General features: G+C 39.3%; 1 protein-coding gene and 1 long non-coding RNA gene across 2 annotated transcripts; one reads left to right on the forward strand and one right to left on the reverse strand.

The window, feature by feature from the left end:
• The first annotated feature begins 1,466 nt into the window (after positions 1-1,466).
• Positions 1,467-3,729, forward strand: LOC147303953 (uncharacterized). The gene is made up of 2 exons (XR_015126940.1): positions 1,467-2,338; positions 3,135-3,729. It is a non-coding gene; the product is annotated as an uncharacterized LOC147303953 (long non-coding RNA).
• A 3,932-nt stretch (positions 3,730-7,661) lies between these two features.
• On the reverse strand, positions 7,662-11,836 carry sf3b4 (splicing factor 3b, subunit 4). The gene is made up of 6 exons (XM_086280001.1): positions 11,726-11,836; positions 10,766-10,894; positions 10,138-10,680; positions 8,850-9,017; positions 8,433-8,591; positions 7,662-7,870 (listed from the first exon to the last, which is right to left on the reverse strand). The coding sequence occupies exons 1-6, from the start codon at positions 11,757-11,759 to the stop codon at positions 7,698-7,700; spliced, it is 1,206 nt and encodes a 401-aa protein (XP_086136127.1). The 5' UTR covers positions 11,760-11,836; the 3' UTR covers positions 7,662-7,697.
• Between the last annotated feature and the right edge of the window lie 191 nt (positions 11,837-12,027).

Genomic DNA, 12,027 nt, shown 5'->3' on the forward strand with positions numbered 1-12,027 from the left:
TGAATAACCTGTGGTGTTCGGCGATCAGGTGTTTCAAGAAAATACTGATGCCTTTTGATAACACTGGTGAAAATACAATATTCACTATTTGAAGCAACAGCAGTAGCAAATACCAGTGCTGACCATTTGGACAAACTATGTCTCTAAAGATTAGTGGTAGATTCCGAAGTAAACACCAGGACTGGATGGCGTTTAACCCCAAGTCGATTGAGTCCTCTCCCAACTTCACTGTAGGTGGTTTGTTGTTTTGTTCCATGTAGCCATAGTTAAAGCTCTTAATTCTCCTGCCCACTTCCTTTGATGTTGTATACTGATCATGTAACGTAATCAGTTTCATTTCATATTGTGCCACTCCCTCCAAGACATCATGCATAATATCAACAGAGAAATTTTCACATGTATTGAAGTACTGCAATGAGCTTAGAATGCAAGACTGTTTAACATCCATCACATAAGGAAGTCTCTACAAAACCAAACAGGCAGTGAAGACCAAGTTCCATGTACTGGGTCATACGGGGGAACCTTAACTCCATCCCTCTCCGGGATTTTCATATCCTTCACAGTTGGATCAAGTATCTTAGAGAAGCCATATGTTTGGGATGTTGAACTCCTTGGCAACTGTGAACATAATACAATTGCATTACACATTTGAAATAAACACCAGAACAAGCAAAAAAAAAAGTGAAATTAAATAAACTGAACAAAATAAACCTAAACATTTGGTATAGCAGCTATTATAACATCATCATCAAAGCTTGACTGATTCACACTACGAAACACGCTGAAAACCTTAATGTTTTTTTACTCACCGCAATCCAAAAACGATCAGTAGGTCAGTTGGCCTTCAAAACATATGTACTTCTGTTGTTCTCTGCACTTCATATGCACAGCTGGCATCCTTAATGATATGAAAAGGATATTTTTCAGTACAAATTCTTACAAAATTGAACAAAAAACACAAATATATTCCATGTGTGTCTTACAATCTCGTGTTATATTCTGATAATGTGAATGAATATAAAAAATAAATAATAATAGTAAGGGCAAACTCAACGTTGCAGCAGTCGGAAGTTTGTATAATACCAATCTAATACACTAGGGGCTTAAGAAACGTCTAAAACTGCAACCATGTATACTTTACAATTCAGAGTAAAGCAGGCGTGCTTTCTAGCTCAACAGGTGAAACATCCACAAACGTCAATCCACGATAAAACACACATTTATAACAGAACACATTAGGTTAAAAAAAAGTGGATTTGCATGCCTCAATTTGGTGTAAAACACATGTGTTCACAGACCTTTTTGGATAAAAAAACTGGTTCACCGGATTTGTTAAAAACACACTAGCCTGGTCAATTATACTACCTAAAAGCAGCTATTGAGCAATGCTAAATTTAGTTTAGTGACATATATACCTTAATGCTGTCTGCTAATTACTCATAATGTTGACCTTTGCTTAACTATGGAACTCCAAAGTGTTCAAAATTAAATAAATAAATAGGTCAAGATGAAATAAATAACTATGTGAATAAATAAGACACAGATATGTAATGTGAGAATGATATTGTGAAATAATGGAACACATTTTGAAAAAAATGCTCATTATTGTGAAATATATTGCATTCTGCTATATAAATTTACTTATTATTGTGAAATATTATTTCATGGTCATTATTTTTCACAATAACAGAGATTATTCCTGAGGCATTTTATTTATTTCCAGCCGTTTTTAGTCCAAAATGACCTTTTTTCAAAGTCAGTCTTTATTTCAAAATCCCGTTTTTCCCGATGGTCTATTTATTTCATAATGCGACTTTTCAGCAGAATGACTTTGTCTGTCAATCAATGTAAGTGGGCTGGACCTTTGCACCTATTGGCTTATCGTTTACCATCGACTAGTTTTCCTGGATACCGGCTCCGCGGACGGCTACTGCAGCTAGCAACAGCGTGCTAGGTCAAAAGTCACGGAGGATGGCGGACTGGTGTGAACTTCAGCCAGTTCTGCTCATTTAAGCAAATCAGATAGAGAGGGATCATTTACCTGTAGATACTGTTTTGAGTCGTTTAGATGTTTCTGAAATGCTTGGGATGATAATTGCTCTTCAAGATGTTCGCATCGATGACAGCATTGTCAAAGGTTTAAGATCAATTCAGCACCGTGTTCGTTTGGAATACGCCGAGGAAGAACAGTCTTCAAATGTTGGCCGTCCACGTCTAGAAATCCCGGTGCAGCACTCAGGACTTTAGTGCTGTCCGGGATAACCGTCGGGGTAATTGCCGATACATTTTCTGTGTCTCCGAGCACAATTAGGAGGAAAATGACGGAGGATGGTCTAAGGTAAGTTTATGCTGTAATTGAGCACCTGTGTGATTCTGTACACAGCATTGTTTAGGTGTTGACCTTAATTATGACGTTTGACAATAAATTATTATCGCTTACTTTTTTTTGTTACTGTCTAAACTAAGTGGGGCAGCTACGGCTAAAGCTATCGGCGCCATCTCGGCGTTGAGACACGTTTAGCAGTGTTCGCTGTTAGTGTGTTGACTCGGAGACTGGGGTCAGTGGAGCCTGTAGGAACCTTTTACACAGAGAGTAGACCCACCAGCTTTCCACAGTCTACTTACTTATCACATCTTGTTAGACAACAGGGTCATTAGTGCTTTAAATAGTACATAGTTGAATGTTTCATTGCTGTTTGCAGTTGATTGTTCTCTGATAATGCATAACAAGGTTGATGTTAAATAGCGAGTTTATTGAAATGGTTTTGTCTATTTCAGCAGCATTATAGATATCATACTTTCTCTGGTGTCTTCGGTAAAGCTAAAACAAGAATACATTTACATCCTTGGTTCTTTCAGCATTAATTGGAAAACTTTGAGATTTGCTGTGCGCCTCCCAAGCCATTCTCTTTTATCCCACCTGTCAGGTATAGATGGCAATACTTTAAACAAAGTTAAATTTGTTATACCTGAAGAGAACCAATCCTGACCTAGAATGGGTGAATGAATAATTAGTTGGTAGCCAATGCCTAAGCAACTCACATAGGCCCTGGCAGACTCAATAAGTCCATCTAGGAACAGCTGCAGGAAACACCTCTTCAGTTTAGACTTAAAACATGTGCATGCTCTTTCAGGTTGATGAGGATTATGGTGTGGACTGGACAGGACAACATAATCGCTGCCCATCAAATGAGATCACCATTCCTGAGATTCAGCTCCCAGATGCACTGAATGAACAAGACCCTGCTGTGCTACCAATACTTCAAAATCACTTGTAGAAAGACATTATTACATTTAATCAGTTTCTATGTCAGGAGGATTTTTTTTTTTTTTTAAATTTCTACAGCTTTGTAGCTAATACTGACTCAAAACAGCATAACCAATTTCATTTTCAACAAAACAGTGAGTGGCTATAAAACAGGATTTGTTTTATACAGCTGTCACTTTAATGATATTCATTTCTTGGTTGGATATACAGTACATGTCAACTCTGAGCAGATTTAATACAATGAACACAGTAGTGTAACATCTTAATTCAAATAATTTTTTCTAGAAATTTTTTTTGTATCAGTAGCGAGTATAAACAAAACATTGTGTAATTTATAATGTACAGTGAACAACTGATTTTGATATCTGAACTCTTCATCAGTTTATATTAAAAAAGCCATAAATGCACACCTGTACTCTGTATTTTTCACTGTCAAGTGTATTAAAAAGAACTAGAACTCACTAGATTGTCCGTTTCTTTGAACACCGAGTACAGTAATGTGATGCAAGAAAGAAGAAATGGTCTAATTTTACCATGTGGTTATGGAATCAATCGTAAACCAGACCAAAACCTGAGTCAGTAGAGTTGAGACACACCTGAATGTCCATTAGAAATGACTCATAGGTACAGTAGTGTGCAGGAAGACGTAGTACTTCAAAACCGGTGGAAGACTTTGGAAGATTGCTGTTGACCACTTCCACAGTCATTTCTCGGCAAGACTTCCCATCCTGTCCAAAACTTGATGAGGGCTTTTTGTTGTGCACAAGATGCTGCAACAGAAGATTGTTTTAAACTATAATGACATCCTATATTCATTATTTTGAATCTTTTATGGAGAAATACCATAAAAGATGACCACTTACATACAGGGCACCAGACATTTTTGCCCCACTCAAATTGCTGTTGTAGCTTTTATAGATATTTTTATGTTAACAAAGCTAAAAGTAGTCTACATACAATTCTAGTGCAACTGATAATGCCACCACTCTTATGTATTGCATGGAGCAAATAACAAAACAAAATTATACTATAGCGTAGAGCTGGGCGATAGAACGATAACGATATGTATTGCGAAATAACTTTTTCTCAATAGAAAAATTAAACTATTGCGATAGACCTCACCGCTCTTGTCCTTTTTATAAAAAAATAAATAAAAATAAATATCGTGATATGAAAAAATCTCATATCGCCCAGCTCTACTATAGTGTACTTTGTTAATGACCCAAGATCACTGGACTGTATGTAATTTACCAAAGTATAATCAGAGAAAACCAATGGCAAAATACCTATCGCAGCAGACTTACCATTTTCAATGAAGGACCGAAGGTAACCTGCCACTCTGCATTTATCCTCGAGAGCATTCCTCTTCTTCCTCTGTGGCAGGCCACAGTCATTTTATAGCTTTACTTATCTTGTAGTCTTAAGAGCATCAGCAACATTAGGTGTATTTTTATTAAATGTAACCCAGCTGTTCAACTAACCCACGCATACAAAACAGTATATTGGTGTTTTGTGTCAACAATTAATGTTCATCCTTCATAAATTAACCAAATAGCTTTACTATTCAGATGTTAAAAGATGTGACCTGACCTTACCTCACAACAGGGAGCAGTCTCTGATTCCCTTGGTAAGAAAAGAGGAATGAGGTCTGATCTTTCTGTCAGAAGCGGCCATACCATGGTTTCCTTAAGCCCTTTCCTCAGCTGCTTGACTTGACTTGTTTGTGTTATGACCTACAACGGTGAGACCAAACCAAAACTGAAGTTGGAGTCTGTAAAGTGACACACACTTTAAATGTTAAATATTTAAAGAACATCCACTGTACTAGTAAAAGCATTTTCAAATTATACCCACTTACAAAATCACTACGTTGAACTAAAATTGCTTTCTTTTCTTTCACATAGATTACTTGTCTTCCATATTAGCACAGAAGATAAGCCACTTTAAAACAGTCATGAATAACTATTACCTACAACAATGTAAATAGTAATACAGACATTAACCCAGAAGACAATTATTTTCTCTTACCTAATTTATAGAATTCTTTGCTATGATAAAAAACAGTATTAAAAAAAAATCTGTGACTAAACTGATTAAAAAGCTCATTTTTGCCAGACAGACAGACTAACCAAGCAATAATAACATATCGTTACTTACCCTGAACAGCGTTTCGTGGAGTGGAGCTAGCTGTGATAGCGTTAGCATTTGCTAACGTTAACACTGTGCGGTTGTGATGAGAACTTGGACCAGGGACCACTTCATCTCCAGTACACTGCTGCAATACGCAGACTGAGGTGAAGACGTTCAATCTAAGCGGTTAGCAAGTTCTCTGAGTAACTCAGAAACGGACTTGTTTCCTGCAGCCATGCCCTTCACAAGAATTGATACACCTGTAACGTTATTCGCGCCCAGTGTTTTGCATTTGTCGGTGCCTTAAGTTTATTTTGAGCTGCATACTGCCGCCAGCTGCATAGGAGATGCATTGCACCATTAAACCTAAATCGACAATTCATGTGCTATTACTTATGTCTGAGTAAAGGAGCAACCAATCACACAACTGGCTCCGCCCTGTCTTTCTTGATTGACAGACAAAGTCATTCTGCTGAAAAGTCGCATTATGAAATAAATAGACCATCGGGAAAAACGGGATTTTGAAATAAAGACTGACTTTGAAAAAAGGTCATTTTGGAATATAAACGGCTGGAAATAAATAAAATGCCTCAGGAATAATCTCTGTTATTGTGAAAAATAATGACCATGAAATAATATTTCACAATAATAAGAAAATATATATAGCAGAATGTAATATGTTTCACAATAATGAGCATTGTTTTCAAAATGTGTTCCATTATTTCACAATATCATTCTCACATTACATATCTGTGTCTTATTTATTCACATAGTTATTTATTTCATCTTGACCTATTTATTTATTTAATTTTGAACACTTTGGAGTTCCATACTTAACAGGCGAAAGGACACTTTCTCAGGCTGAACTCAGGACACACACCCCGACACGCACGCACACATGCACACTGATACCACACTCCCTTCCCCGGATCCAGCGCCTTCTCCCATGCTTGCTCCCCCCTAACCAACCTTGTCACAAACTCGCAAGCTTTAATGTTACTTACAGGCGTTACCTTTCAGATAAACAAAAAAATCCCCATTTTATCCTAAATGAAATCATTATTAAGCACTTTACTCACTTACCTGGCTCACCGCTGACAGTTGTCTCTGTTCCACTGCGGGACAGCAGCAGAAAGGAAACTTAGGAAACTTAGGAATTTCCTCCGTTTTTTTTTTCTCTGTTCAACTCCAGTGGCCAATCGAAATGATTACAATCCAAAATGAGTAAAAATTATTCTTAGATGAAAATGTTAACTCTGGAAAAATCATTCTCGCCATTTTCCTGTGTACATAATCCCCACTAATGCTTAGTTAAGTGAGCCTTTTCAAATTGCACAGTGTTTTTGGTAGCAATCAGCAAACTTCTGGCATAATTCTAGCTCGATATTTGCTCATGCTTCTTGGCAGAATTGGTAGTTCATTTAAACTGGTAAGTTTCCTGGTACCGACCCAGCTTTAAATTGTAGCCCACAGATTTTCAGCAGGCTTGAGGTTGGGCTTTCCAGAAGGTTAGCCTGCTTTATCCATTCAAATCCAGTTTTGATGTGCGTGGAATCATTGTCCTGTTGGAACACGCAACTGTGTACAAGTTAAAAACATCTAGGACTTGGTTTGAAGTAATACGCCTTCTTCATTTTTCTATACACTTTGTGCAGTGTACCAGTACCACTGCTAGCAAAACAGCCACACAGCATGATGCTACCACCACCATGCTTGACAGCTGGTGCTGTTGTTAGGTGTGAAATCCTCACCTTTACTCAATTTTTGTCTCCTCTGATCATAAAACCTTCATCCAGGAGGAGTTTGGTTTATCCATGTGGGCAGCTGTAAATTTCATTCAAGCTTAAAGGACCCTCTCAGTGTATGTCTTCACTAGGCACAGTGACACTGTCATTCCAGCAGTTTCCAGTTCCTCCAGCTGTCCTGGGTACACCCCCCGGACCTCCTCCCATGCCCCCACAACAGCTCACCTAGGAGCAATAGTTTCAACAATTCTTCTATAAGATTTCTGAGCACACAGATGCTCCGGGAGGAATAAAACTATACTTTGAAAGCAACATCTGATCTGTGTCCCTTTTAGAGCCACAAGTCTGTTATTTGATGCTGTGTTTTGTTGTCAGAGTAAATAAAAACAGTAAAGAATTGTACTAAAATTTTTATTTGTTGTTCATCTGTACAATGACCAAAAAAAACCCAAAATACAAACAGGTGGTTAAATTACTCTCACGCTTACAAACTAAGCCTAAGGATGCGTTTTTTAAAAAAAAAAGCAAAATGACAGACAGTTATCTAACAGGAATTACGATGGCATCGGTGCTCTCAGAGGAGCCCGTGGGGGGACACCTGGGGGCCTCGGTGGCATCGGAGGTCCTCTCTGGAAGCCAAAGGGAGGTGGTCGAGGAGGACCGGCACCATAGCCAGGTGGAGGCATGGGAGGAGGAGGCCCTCTCATGCCTGGAGGGACAGGAGGGCCTGAGAGAGAGAGAACAAGTGGTCACAGTCTGATAAAACCGCTGTAAAACGCTACCAGGAGCCGGGGTTCACACCAGAAACCTTCTTGCCATGACGCAACAGTGCTAACTGCTGTCTTGCCATGCCGCCCAACATGATGTTACATCTTATTCAGCTTCCTTCCCATATCCTTTCTTCTGGGTATCAGAGCCCAGATTTTGTGCCACAGCTGGCTGGTGTAACAGCAATAATACATTTTTTAAGGCTTGGCTCACAAATTTTAGTAGGGTACCTTCACAGGCATCAGCATGAGTCAATGAACATTTGACTGCTTTCCAAATCATCTCACAGCTCAAATGTTTATTTTATATGCTAAATTATCAATGTGTTTCATCAACAACAGCGCAACCTGAGCCCAAGACAGCAAAACCATTTTCAATGCATAATATCAGTATACGGAGAGAACCCTTCAATGATTCTTTTTACAGGGAAATGTTTCTTTGAAGGACTTTTCCTCTTATTTTGGTGCTCAGAGAAACTTTTATTAGACAACAAAGACTGAAGGAGATGCCACAGCGCTTACCTGTGGGAGGCCCATATGGCGCTCTGGGAGGCATGCCCATAGGTGGGGGTGGAGGCATGCTGGGGGGCGGCGGTGCCCGGGGGTTTGATCCTGGTGGAGCAGGAGGCGGAGGCACCATGCCAGGAGGAGCAGGAGGAGGCATGGGCATCTGAGGCATACCTGCATGGCAGCAACAAAGCAAGCTCAAGCTTAACATTTGTCCACATGGACCAAACTGGTAAGAGTGAAACTCCAGGTATATTTAAATACGCCAAACACAGGTAATCTATAACTGATAACGTCATGCAGGCTCATATGTACAAGAACTACATAAAAAGCATGTAAATATACATATCTAAACTTTTATAACGTACTACTGCATTACTTTCCACAAGGAATGAATATGGAAACACATTGAAAGCATAAATGTAGCTTTACCTGGATGCATGCTGCCAGGAGGGAACGGTGGTGGTCCGGGTGGAGGTCCGCCACCACCCTGCGGGCCTGGTGTCACAGCTACTGGTGGTATAGCCATAGCAGGGGGCATTGATGGAGGTATCGATCCAGGTGGAGGAACAGGAGGGAAAGCACCAGGAGGTGGCATGCCTGCACGCAAACAGGTTGCATTTGCAAAGTGAGTCTCATATTTCACATTTGAGCAGAGCAATGTGACTTATAATGATCTACCCATGGTAGCTAATGTAATATCTATGAAGAACTTCATTAAAGGACCAATCTGTCAGCTGTCATGTTCACTTTACTCCACACACTGATCAAGATTAGTTAGATTAAAAATAATCTCTTTATCACCTACTGATAAAAGAGGCATCATCCAGAGCAGCACAGACACACTTCCTACATCATCTTAATGCTCATGATGGAAACTCATCTACTCCCATGACAGCCTGTAATCTATAACAATTAATCACATACTGCTGCTGTTTAGAGATTATCCCGAGAAGAACAAAAGGAAGCACAACAACATGACCGCATATCACCGGCATATCACCTGCTAATTACTCAGAATTTATTACTTCTTAGAATAAAATGATCACAATAACTGAGCGTACAGGAAGCATGAGCAGCAGGTATAACGTCCTGTCTATTTCCAAACAGGATCTGGTCAACAATTGGATTGTGTGTGTGCAAAAGAAGGCAAACTCACGCTTTCGTAAATTAAGTTTAACTGACGCCGTTTGTACTTTAATCGATAGTTTAACAGAGTAATATAATTAACTGCCATGAATAACGAGCCCAAGATGGGGCTGGCTGTTGAACAGCAATTCTAAGATAATCATTCAAGTACTGCATCGTTCTCTTAGACAGACAAAACTATTTAAAATATATCATCACAGCCCACTGGACAAACTCTGTGTAATAGATACTGCTCTTTTTATTTAATGTCCAACCATTCAGATGTAAAGTAAACTACAGGAAGTTCCATGTGAGCATAATGTAAAAAGAGATTAAAACGTATGAGGAACAACTTTTATTCTTAGACCACTCCAGTTTGATTACTTCTTTTTCCTGGAAGTAGGTCAAGTTGTACCAGAAACCCAAATTCATCTTGTAAGCTAATCACTTAAAATCGACACCTATTAACTTCTTATTAACGGAAACAAGATTTTTCCACATTACCTGATGAACGGTGCCTGAAATGTTGTGTAACACCCCACAGCAATGTTCAAATGCCCAAAATGCAATAAAACAACTTCCATTTGCTTACCTGGAATGGCCATCGCAGCTCCCAGCGTGGTCAGGACTGGCGTTGGAGCCGTTGGCGGTGGAGGAGCATCTGCAAACAGCTGGTGAGGCCTGTCTGCCTGGGAGAGAGGATTCTGAGCGGCCAGGAGTCGCTCTGCGGCCGAGCCGTGACGCTCTCCTTTGGAATCTTTCTTGAAGGCATACGACACTGTGATGGGCCTGTTGCAGAGGTACTGGCCGTTCATGGCCTCAATGGCGGCATCGGATGCATCGAAGCTGGCAAAATTGATGAAAGCATAACCCTTAGAGTTGCCGGTGTCTGGGTCTCTCATGATCTTTGGCGTCTGGAGGATCACACCAAAGGCACTGAACGTGTCGTAGAGCAGTTTCTCATCAATCTCTGGGTCCAGGTTACCGATGAAGATGTTAGCACCGACATCCAGGTTTTTGTTGTGTGCAGAAGCTTTATTAACCCTGATCGGTTTGCCATAGAGCTTTATCATATTCATGATTTTGATGGCATAGTCGGCATCCTCTTCACTGAGGAACTCCACAAAGCCATAGCCTGAGAAAGTAGCAAAAACTGTTAGATGAGCTTGTTTTTAGTGATCCTTCAAAACACGTACCAAAAAGGTGATCTGATTACTTACCTTGATGTTGGCCTGTGACTCTGTCTTTGGGCATGTGTGTGTTGACCACAGGACCAGCCTGCAGGAAAAGCTCCCATAGTAATGGCTCAGACACTTTCTCATCCAAACCACCAACATATACAGTGGCGTCTAAAACATGAAGAGAAAATAAACCTCATAATGATCAGTGCGTCATCACAGGTCGTCAATCTCTTTTTCAGTGGACACACGTGACATTAAAGTAAAAGTCGATGGAGAAACTTCAAGAATAGAAAAATAGCTAATATTTGGAAATAAATTAGTTAATCAGTGAGATCCAGTCGCTTGTGTCCTTTGGAAGGCCTGTTAATATAATTCAGCCAGAAGATGTGTACAGATAACTATGCGTTGTGACCGGATAAAAGATTTATAAATTATTTACTTGCTTCTTCTTAAAGTTCCTTTATTGCCTCTCACACTCTCCTCACATTTATTATACGTGTACAATATTTAATCAGGAAACTCACGTTTAGTGTTTACATCTAAAATACCTATATCTGTATACCCACATCAAGAAATAAAATAGCCCCGTATAAAATCAGCACGATACGAAACAAAGACGTTTAATATGTTTAACATGACCGCCGAGTCGAGCTATAAGCTATGTTGTTAGCTTCTTCGGCTACTTGTAGTTGTTGGACAACTAGACGTTAAGTCTGCTGCTAATTTGTTTGGAAGAGTCGCACTTTAAAACAACCAAAAACCATCGCTGAACTGGCTTCTATATAAGTAACAAGTAAAAGGATTAAAAAGTCTGTTTGCAAAGGAAAATCAGCGACATGCTAAGCTAGCGACAACTCAATGTTTCCATGTGATCTGCCATTTGTTTATCACAAACTGCAGTCTAAAGGAGGCAGTCGGTACGTAAAAATGAGCCGGTTCCGGTGAAATTTATGAATGAGAAGTGCAAAGAAACAAAACAGAGTTTAATGATGAGTTTACCTTGGTTTCTTTCTGAAATTGGTCCCGCTGCCATGTTGAATGACCAACGCAGGGGGAGCGCAGCACAATAAAACCCCGCCTCTTCCGATGTTGTGTACCGGAAGTATAAAACAAAAAAATAATTTAATTTAATTTAATTTAATTTAATTTAATTTTTTCTGGTATGATATTAAATGTCGGATTTTAAAGAACATTATGTGAAAAACGAGTTCATTTCAGCTAGAATTGAATTTAATTATTTTTTAATGCTTCTGGACACAATTTTCCAAAAAAAAAAAAGAAAAATTCCAGACAACTTATTA

Source organism: Aulonocara sp. 'chitande type north' Nkhata Bay, linkage group LG22 (assembly GCF_057382095.1).
Source record: "Aulonocara sp. 'chitande type north' Nkhata Bay isolate Kocher_YH1m ecotype deep benthic linkage group LG22, A_spYH_male_GT1.1, whole genome shotgun sequence".
Lineage (NCBI taxonomy): Eukaryota > Metazoa > Chordata > Actinopteri > Cichliformes > Cichlidae > Aulonocara > Aulonocara sp. 'chitande type north' Nkhata Bay.

What these genes read in the sequence shown, in the direction of transcription:
- sf3b4 (XM_086280001.1), bottom strand. Translation starts at nt 11,759, where the DNA reads ATGGCAGCGGGACCAATTTCAGAAAGAAACCAAG. An exon ending in AGTCACAGGCCAACATCAAG is followed by an intron (nt 10,681 to 10,765) that starts GTAAGTAATCAG and finishes CTACTTTCTCAG; the next exon opens with GCTATGGCTTTGTGGAGTTC. An exon ending in AGCTGCGATGGCCATTCCAG is followed by an intron (nt 9,018 to 10,137) that starts GTAAGCAAATGG and finishes GTTTGCGTGCAG; the next exon opens with GCATGCCACCTCCTGGTGCT.